The sequence below is a fragment of the Cornus florida genome, unplaced genomic scaffold, assembly GCF_030987335.1.
Source record: "Cornus florida cultivar Cherokee Brave unplaced genomic scaffold, ASM3098733v1 CherokeeBrave_3.0.0_Hap2_Chr03, whole genome shotgun sequence".
In the NCBI taxonomy this organism is placed as follows: domain Eukaryota; kingdom Viridiplantae; phylum Streptophyta; class Magnoliopsida; order Cornales; family Cornaceae; genus Cornus; species Cornus florida.
The window spans coordinates 41,525,498-41,535,383 of NW_026775573.1; the positions used below are offsets into that span (position 1 = coordinate 41,525,498).

General features: G+C 39.2%; 1 protein-coding gene across 2 annotated transcripts; it reads left to right on the top strand.

The window, feature by feature from the left end:
• The first annotated feature begins 331 nt into the window (after positions 1-331).
• On the top strand, positions 332-9,308 carry LOC132300360 (nuclear ribonuclease Z-like). 2 transcript variants are annotated; one of them, XM_059797398.1, is made up of 5 exons: positions 332-677; positions 6,728-6,890; positions 6,995-7,065; positions 7,183-7,270; positions 8,075-8,188. In XM_059797398.1, the coding sequence occupies exons 1-5, from the start codon at positions 414-416 to the stop codon at positions 8,098-8,100; spliced, it is 612 nt and encodes a 203-aa protein (XP_059653381.1). In that variant the 5' UTR covers positions 332-413; the 3' UTR covers positions 8,101-8,188. The 2 variants fall into 2 exon arrangements, with proteins under 2 accessions (XP_059653381.1, XP_059653380.1); XM_059797397.1 differs by having other exon boundaries at positions 333-677; positions 7,183-7,278; positions 8,075-9,308.
• Positions 9,309-9,886: the final 578 nt, after the last annotated feature.

Consider the following 9,886-nt stretch of genomic DNA (forward strand, 5'->3'; position numbering starts at 1 on the left):
GATTATTTAATAATTTTTTTTTTTATTAAATATAGATCTAAAATACTAAGAGAGAAAATTATTTGAGAACATCAACACAAAAAAATATATAAAAAATAAAAAATAAAAGGAGAAGAATATCCAACGAGAGTGTGATGTCACATATGTGAGTTCCAGACTTCCAGTGAGTGCAGTTCCTTTTTAACTTTTTTATGTTTCTCAAAAATAATTTAATAATTTTTCGGTTGCAACAAGTGTCAAAAATATATACTGGGGCCGACTGTGATGCCACCGAGACACTGGGCCGAGTCGGAATAGAAGGACTCTTGTAAACCGGTCGGTTTACAACTGATAGTAAGACGCCTATTTCTAAGTTTCAATTTTCACAGACCTAAAAATTCTCTGGTTTTGGCACTTGTGGTGGTGGTTCAGACATGGAATCGAAGACGAAGAAGTGTTCCGATTCAGCAGAGAAACGCGATGATTTGAATTCAAAATCAACGGAGGAGGAGGAGAAGAAGAAGCAGCAAAAGGGGATGAAGATTGAAGGGTACCAAATAGAGGGTTTGTCGATTGCTGGGCATGAAACGTGCGTAATCCTCCCAACGCTCAATTTAGCATTCGACATCGGCAAATGCCCCCAACGCGCCATTTCCCAGCAGTTCCTCTTCATCTCTCACGGTCACATGGATCACATTGTGAGTCTCTGCTTACCCTGTTACATTTATATACATTCATATATATATATATATATCTATATATATATATATATATATAATGGATTTTTATGGGTTTGTCTAATTATTGCATTCTTGATGTGATATAAAATCTAATCTTTCGGGATTTAGTTTGGTTTTGAAGTAATAGAGAATATGATTATGAGTATTTTTTAAGTTTTTTGAACTGAGTCAAATATATGGAATTAAAGGGTCAATTTTGTTGAGTTGTTTAAATTTGTGCTCCTACATATTTTTTTTACAATAATGAGAATCATTACTTTGTATCTGAATAATTATAAAGACCCTATCACTGCTATTTTTTTTGCGACAACCCATGATGCTCATGGTTTTAATTGGTTGGACTAAAGAGAGAGGCCACTCACTTTGGTGTGTGTTTATTGAGTGTAAATTTGTTGTGGATTTTTTCTAGTGTAAGCTGTAAATAACCCAATTTTCAACACATATAATTCAGAGTATAATATATTGTCAATGCAATGTCTTGAATTAATGTGTAAGAGATATACAAAACCAAGAGGGGCATGCCCCTTTGTACAAGAACAGCAGTCAGCTTAAGGCATATTGGAGATAATAAAAAGCCAAAAATTAAAGAATAACAGTACAAACAGCCCTGAGAACATCAAAATAATACTACAAAATGACAAAATGGCCATATAAAGTGCGGCATGAAACTCACAAGCAACCCACAAATTAAAACTCCAAAGCTGCAAAAACAAACTGAAGCAACGTGAAGAGAGCAACGACAACTAGCATGAAGAAATCCAGAAGGACATAGACAAAAATAAAAATAAAAAATTGTGGGCACTGAACCAGCTTCCACGTAACTTGTGTGAGTGTGTGTGAAGACACCAAAAATGGACTGGGCCGGGCACGATCCAGATTGCTAATAACGGGTCGGGTCAGAGCAACCGCTCCAAACCAAGCCTTCACTAGACAAGCCCAGGACCGGAAAATCATGTTGGAAGCCCGATTTCAGATAAAAGGAATTGGGCCCATAACCAAGAGAAGCCCAGAAGGTTTGCCCAATGCAAGGAGTTAGTTAGGAAGCTTCTAGAAGATTTGTAACAATCTATAAATAGACTGAAAATAGAGGGAAGGGGGGTTGGAAAATTTCTTGAAGTGTAGAATTATTCTTTCTAAATAGAGAGTATTTTTCCTGCATCTTCAATGGCGCCGTCTGAACGGGAGAGCTGATGGTTTCGTGCGTTCGGAAGAAGAAGAAGCAGCTAATGTAAGGAAGACGTCAATAGTCTCTACGGAGGAGAAGTCCAAAACCAAGATCCGGCAAAAACAAGCTCCACCACAACGTCAGACCTTCTGGAAAGCAGAGAAGAGGCCTAGAGAGGAGGAGTCGGTCACTCCACTTAAAGTCACTCTGGCAAGGTTATATCAGGAGAAAAAAGATAAGTTTCATTCTCCCCTACTAATTAGACAACCTCTCGAATAGAGAGATCAATCTAAACATTGTGCTTTCTATAGTGATTTTGGTCATCAGACTAATGAATGCAGGAACTTAAGGAGGCAAGTGGAAATGCTGATAGCAAAGGGCGAGTTTGCAGGATATATTCAAGGGCCGACAGTGGAGCAGAACCGACCGGCAGAGCAAGTGAAGGGAAATCTAAAGCCAAGCTACCATAACGCTCAGCCTGTTCAGATAATAAATACAATCCATGGCCGACCTGAGCCGACCGAGGAGTCGGAAGAACTACTTTGAACGCGCCTCCAGCAAGCGCAGATGAAAAGAAGGATAGGTAGTGTAAACACTCTACACCAGCCGAGCACATCAGTTCAGATAAAGTTCGCCAGAACGGATCTGTGACGCAAGGATATTTTTGGCCGAACATGTCACGAGATGTAGAAGAATTCTCTAGAAGATGCGATAAGTGCCAAAGGTCTGGACCACTAATCCACTAACCACCTGAAGACTTGCACGTAATGACCAAACCATGGCCTTTCGCGCAATAGTGGATGGATGTGGTTGGCCCTCTCCCGACCGCGAGATCGCAGAACAAATACGTTCTGCGTGCAACAGATTATTTCACCAAATGGATAGAGGCATAACAGAACCGTACCCCAGTGTGACCCAGATTCAACAAGCAATTGAGGGAGTTGTTGGAGGAGAATGGAGTCAATCAGAAGTTGGCGGCGGTTAGCCATCCGCAGGCGAACGGTCAAGCTGAAATTACTAACAGAACAATCTTTGCTTGCATCAAAAAGAAGCTTGAGGACGAGAAGGGTAAGTGGTTGGATGAACTTCCGAGCGTCTTGTGGGTTTATAGAACAACCCCTAGACGGCCAACTAAAGAAAGCCCGTTCGCTTAACTAAAGAAAGCCCGTTCGCTCAACTAAAGAAAGCTCGTTTGCTATGGCATGCGGCATTAAAGCAGTAATACCGGTTGAACACTTAGTTCTAACCGTTCGGAGTTCGGCATGGAATAAAGAGCAGAACGATAGTATGTTGAAATTTAATCTCGATTTGCTGGAAGAGAAAAGAGATGTAGCGGCTGTAAGGCTTGCGTCATATCAGCAAACTTTTATGAATAGTCACAACAAAAAGGTGAAGCATAGAGGCTTTACGCCTAGCGATTTAGTTCTAAAAAAAAAGGTGGGAATTGTTAAGAAGATGATGTCACCCTGGGAAGGTCCATACAGAGTTGCAAAGGCCATAGGAAAGGGGGCATACAATTTAGAGGCCATGGCTGGGAGGTTGGTCAACAAACCATGGAATGCCACATCTCTAAAAGGTACTATCAGTAAAGGTTGAATTTCATTCTGAACAATGTTGATTTAGAATTACGCTTTTACAAATGTACGTACTCTCCGAGCCAAGTAAGTGGCAAATAGCACTACGAGCCGAACGCCAAACACTTGCATATAATAAAAGTCAAGTGGCAAGTGACATTCTAGCCGAGCGTCAGACACTTAGCCAAGTAAGTGACAAATGGCACTACGACTCGAACGCCAAACACTTGCACCAAATAAAAGCCAAGTGGCAAGTGGCATTCTAGCCGAGTGCCAGATGCTTAGCCAAGTAAGTGGCAAGTGGCATTCTAGCCGAGCGCCAGACGCTTAGCCAAGTAAGTGGCAAATGGCACTACGAGTTGAACGCCAAACATTCACACAAAATAAGAGCCAAGTGGCAAGTGGCATTCTAGTCGAGCGCTAGGCACTTAGCCAAGTGAGTAGCAAATGGCACTACGAGCCGAACGCCAAACACTTGCACAAAATAAAAGCCAAGTGGCAAGTGGCAAGTGGCATTCTAGCTGAGCGCAAAGCACTTAGCCAAGTAAGTGGCAAGTGGCACTATGAGCCGAACGCCAAACACTTGCGAAAAATAAGTGGCAAGTGACATTCTAGCCGGGCGCCAAACACTTAGCCAAGTAAGTGGCAAATGGCACTACGAGCCAAACGCCAAACACGCAGAATAAATAAGCTAGATGACAAGTAGCATTCTAGCCGAGCGCTAGGTACTCAGCCGAGTGAGTAGCAAATGGCACTACTAGCCGAACGCCAAACACTTGCGCAAAATGAAAATCAAATAGAGAAGTTAAACTGTCAGTTCATTTAAGCACAGGTTGGAGTATGGAAGCTTTGCAAAAGAAAGTCATCATTTCATTCATCATCATAAAATATTCCTTGAAGTACAGGAAATGACACAGAAATAAGAAAGTAATACAAAAGACAGCAGAGCATTATTCTGTTATATCCTCCCCTGCGCCTGATCCATTGCCTGTTCCATCATCCTTGGCTGCCTCATCATCACCGGTTGGCTCATTGCCTCCCTCTTCATCATTGGTTGCTTCATCACTTCTGGAGGGAGAATCAAGATGGATGATCTCCTCAGTTGGTAAAGTTCTGTCAGTAGCAACGGCTGTGAGAGGAACAACGGTGGTGAGGGGAGGAACATTCAGAGGACGGACAGGTGGAATGACCCCAGAAGTTGTAATCTCATTGCACTCAACAAAGATATTTTCAGCAGGAGCAGGGGATGGATCCTTGTACACGCTTGGTGGGACAATGTCCAAAGAGGCATCCTGCTCATCCGGACCTGCGCATGAGCTTGATTTGCCTTCAGGAGGAGAACGGTCAATAAAACCATCTCTATATCCCTCAGCGTATCTGATAGCCCCGATCCTGGAAAAGTGCGCGTGAAGAGCCCTCATGCCACCATCAACTCTGCTTATGATGTTCAGCAGAGCGGTGCGCTCGTTCGAGAATCTCTTCACAGAAACAGAATGGGTCAACCGTTCAGCAATAAGAGTGCGCTGAATATTCCCCTTCTCAGCCTTCATAGCATCCCTTCCTGTCTGCGCAACGTTCTTCTTTGTCTTCAGAATGTCTATTTCACCTTGGAGAGAATCCCGCTCGGCCTTTAGAGCATTCCTCTCAGCCCTCATAGCGTCGATCTCCTTATCTTATTCATTCAGCCTGACCAACAGTGGTGTATTTTTAGCCTTTGCTTCTTGCTCAGCTTTGACGGATCTGTTGAGACCGGTAGAGGGAACTTTAAGCTTTTCTTTCAAAGTTTCAATACTCTTTTGGAAGGTGAACATCCCAAATAGAGTCTGCACAAAGACACAGATGTTCGGATAAGTACAAGTGTCAAATAATCAGAACGGGAAAAACAGAAGGTGAAAAGGAGAGGAAGAATTACCTCAACAGCAGTTGCTGGGAAGCGTTGGTACATCTCATTGAAGGTCATTTTGTTCTGAACCTCTACGTTTGAGCAAGGGACGCCATGGAGTGGCAGAGGTTCTGGCTACTTCACCCTCTGGAATGGTTACCTGAGGGGAAGGAAGAGTCATGGTGATCCTGAAAGACTGAGCCCTTTGGGCCGGAGGAAAAGCGCTTTGACCATGGCCACCTTCAGGTTGAGGCCTCTTGCCCAGGCTCTTCTCTGAAACACGAGTTCAGGCAACGGGAGAACTCACAGCACTTGGAGAAGAACCCTCAACGCCCAATAAACCACGGTAGTAATGGTGCAGCAAATCTCAAAGCACCGTTCTCTGAACTAACCGTTCGCTTCCCCATGTCATCACCTCGAGTTGTCACATCATGATTATGTCTTTTCGATAATCTCACCCTAATTAATTAGGGACAGATTATGGGGGCAGATGAAGACACCAAAAATGGATTGGGCCGGGCGCGATCCAGATTGCTAATAACGGGTCGGGCAAGAGCAACCGTTCCAAACCAAGTTTTCACTAGTCAAGCCCAGGACCGGAAAATCATGTTGGAAGCCTGATTTCAGATAAAAGGAATTGGGCCCATAACCAAGAGAAGCCCAAAAGGTCAGCCCAACGCAAGGAGTTAGTTAGGAAGCTTCTAGAAGATTTGTAACAGTCTATAAATAGACTGAAAATAGAGGGAAGGGGGTTGGAAGATTTCTTGAAGTGTAGAATTATTCTTTCTAAATAGAGAGTATTTTTCCTGCATCTTCAGTGTGTGCTTGCGTGTGTATATATGAGGTTAGGAATTGGGTTCAACCATTAAAGTTAGATTTGGATTGCTTAATATCTCGGAGCCTAACCTTAGTTAGGGTCTGCATCTTCCAATCCAGAACAGTCCCGAGCTTAAAATATGCTTCCCAGACCCGTGAAAAGATTGGGTTGGTCTGCCAAGTTGCACCCTTAATTGAAACATTCTAGAATTCTGTTTAAACTAAAAAGTATATCTGGATTGAGTCTTGTCTTATTGGGCTTCCCCACAATTTTTTGTTTTTTTAGCATCACAAATTCACAATCTCATTGTTATATATTTCTCACTTCTCCCCACCAGCTCCTGGTATACAGAGTTCACTCACAATTTTTTTGTTATTTCAGCATCACAATTGTCATTGTTATATAATTTATCACTTTCCCCACCTTGTTGGACATTTTCCCCCACAAATTTTCTACCCACTTAATTCTTCAGTTAACCATGGTATGCAAACCACTTTTCTTATACAGCAAAAATGATATCTTCCTTCCTATTGTGGGAATCTATTTGTGACATAAGTTTTCATTCCTTAGGGAGGATTGCCCATGTATGTTGCAACTCGTGGCTTGTATAGAATGACGCCCCCTACTATTTTTGTACCAACAGCTATAAAAGAAAGTGTAGAAAAACTCTTTGAGGTGCACAGGGCAATGGACCAATCAGAGCTGAAGCATCAGCTAATTGGCTTGAATGTGGGTAATGTCCACTTTCTCATTGTATTTTGTCATTAGATTTCTTCTTGTGCTCATTTCTATTGGTATATTGTATTTGCTTAACTTTAGACTTTGTTATATTTTCAGGAGAAGAATTTTATTTAAGAAAGGACCTTAAAGTAAGAGCATTTAGGACCTATCATGTCATACCAAGCCAGGTGATATTATGATGTTATATTTTATTCTGTATCCATAATGACATCTCTGAAAATTGAAATGATATATTCCCAGAGTCCTCTTTTGCATTGACGGATTTTGCAAATATATTATGGCAGGGTTATATAATTTACTCCATCAGACATAAACTTAAGCAGGAGTATATTGGTCTTCCAGGGAATGAGATTAAGAGCTTGAAGTCATCAGGTGTGGAGGTCTGTCTCAGTTGTTGTATCTGTATCCCTGTTAGAAGTACAAGTTCATTTTAGTACACCTATATTGAAAGAATTGAAGGAAAGTACAGGAAAATGATTAATTCCTTTAAAGTGTTTTCCTTTGATTTCCTCTTTCTTTCCTCGATCTAAATGGACCTTAGCGAAAGTTTTAATATTTACTTTCTGTCAATTGTCGGGCCTCTAGAAGTATCACTTTAGGATTTTTTTTTTTTTTTTTGGTAAAAGAGTTTGGTTTTTGTTAGTTAATTCTTTATTAGTTGTCAATTTTATACATCGAAGGTTTTTTGAATTTTTGTTTTAAAGAAATTTTGTGAGGTAGAAGTTGAATTTTAGTACTTGATGAAGCATAATGTTGAATTTCAGAACTTATTTTATTTTATTTTATTAAATGAAAGAGAATGAAGAATGGAATTTGTAAATTTATGCTTTAACAATAGTTCTAAAATGGCAGGACAAGATAAAATATTTTGGGTAAATTATCAACACCATAGATCTCCGTAACTGTATATTTGGTGGATCTTATATGCAGTCAAAATTTGTTTGACTTTTTTCATATCTGTGATTCACCCTTCCTGCTTTCTGAAGTCCTTTTCCGTCATCTCCAAACACCACTGTCCTGTTTAAAGGAATATTTATTTTAATTAATTATACTTGTCAAAAAAAAAAAAAAATTTATTTTAATTAATTAATTATATATTTTTGGGGGAGAGGGGTACATTGTTGTTTTCTTGTTAGTTAGCTTATATGTTACATGCTTGGTTTTTCATATTCGCAGATTACATACCCTATTACCTCGCCTGAAATTGCTTTTACGGGAGACACCATGTCCGACTTCATCACTGATGATTCTAATACTGATGTTTTGAAAGCAAAGATTCTTATTATGGAGGTACAACACGTGAAATGTTACTAATTCTTTGTTATTTGCCTCTCTACCTCTGGTATTCTCTTTTTTAATACAGAAACAATTTACTTACATCTTAGTAACATGGACACAATAGAGTAGAATAAAACAAAGTAGGAACTTCAGCCAAGCACATAGTTACCTTATAAATGTGTACATCTTTGTGATTTTTGTTCTGGAACACAAGTTCGAGGGCACCTTACAGTTTAAAATTTGAAAACTAAATTTACTTTTTTCTTTATAACAGGTAAGTAACAATGAATTAAAATCTAACAAAATTGTTCTTTCTAAAGGAAAAGATTTAAGTAGAATGCCCTAACAATGTGTTCTATGTAACAGAGGATGGTGTGAACCACTTATTGTGTTTGGTTGACTAATAAAGGAAAAGAAAGAAAAGTATGGTAATCATGTTTGGGGAAGTAAAGGAAAGGAAAATATTTTAATGAATTTACCACCATACCCTTTTCCATTGATTTTAACTATTATAAAAATAAGGGCAAAATTGGAAGGATAACAAAAACAACTCATCAAGCTTTAATATATCCCTCCAAACCCTCCAAATCCTTCCATTCCCTTTCTTTTCCTTCCAAAGTTTTAATACCAAACACAAATAACCATGTCCCTCCAATTTCTTTCTTTTCTTTTCCTTCCATTTCTTTCCAACCAAACTGGCCTAAGTTTATGTTTTACCATAACTAATTTTAATATCACAAATTAAAAAATAAAAAATAAAAACGGAGAACTTGTATGTTTTGAGAAAAGTACATATCATTCATCATCACTTGTTAAAAGAAAATCACTCTCATTTGTAAGTACCTTAACGCTTTCAACTATGCGATTTAATAAATGTATCCCTACCTTACTACATGTTTGAATATGTGGCTTAACACTTGCTTGTACTCAGTCCATAAACCAAAACAATGTGTTCTATGTAACAGAGGTTAGCAATTGACAACATGCAAAGTGTTCTTGGATTTAGGACCTTTCTGTTTGCTAAATTTATGATTTGTGGTAATTTTGATCTAATATTTTGGCATTTAATTTTTTTTTTTTTTCACTTGTGTTCTTCAAATATCATGCCCCATGGCAGTGGTGATTGTGGAAGAATGCGACTCTAGTTACATGCTACACATTAAGTCTCAAGTTCGCAAACTGCATTAGATTATGCAATGATATGCTTAGACGCTGTGAATTATGTTTTCCATTATCTTATGTGATGGGCTAACGCCTAAAAGGATGTATATGGATTCGTGATAGATACAGGAGATCTGATGGTTTTCTAATTGCTGAAAATGGATTGTTGGATTTTCTCAACAGCTACCGTAGGGTTACCAAAGTGTTTCTAGGAATTATGGAGATTTTTATGTGTATATAGTGTAAAAGGACCACTCAGTCACTTTCGCTAGCATTACCAAGACAAATAACAAATAGATATGATGCAATACAAGTAAAATATGCTTGAATTATTCCTAGAGACAAAATTCCGTCAATAAGAAATTAATCAATCTATAATTGTTGAGAACTTACAACCCATTTCATATCACAGATAAAATATCATAATTTTTATTTATTTATTTATTTTGGGGGGGGGGGGGGGGGGGGGGGTGCATTCAATTTGCTGTTTACATAATACAAATAGAAAGCTCATAAAAGGAAATAATTTGCTTGCCAGCCGTGGAAAAT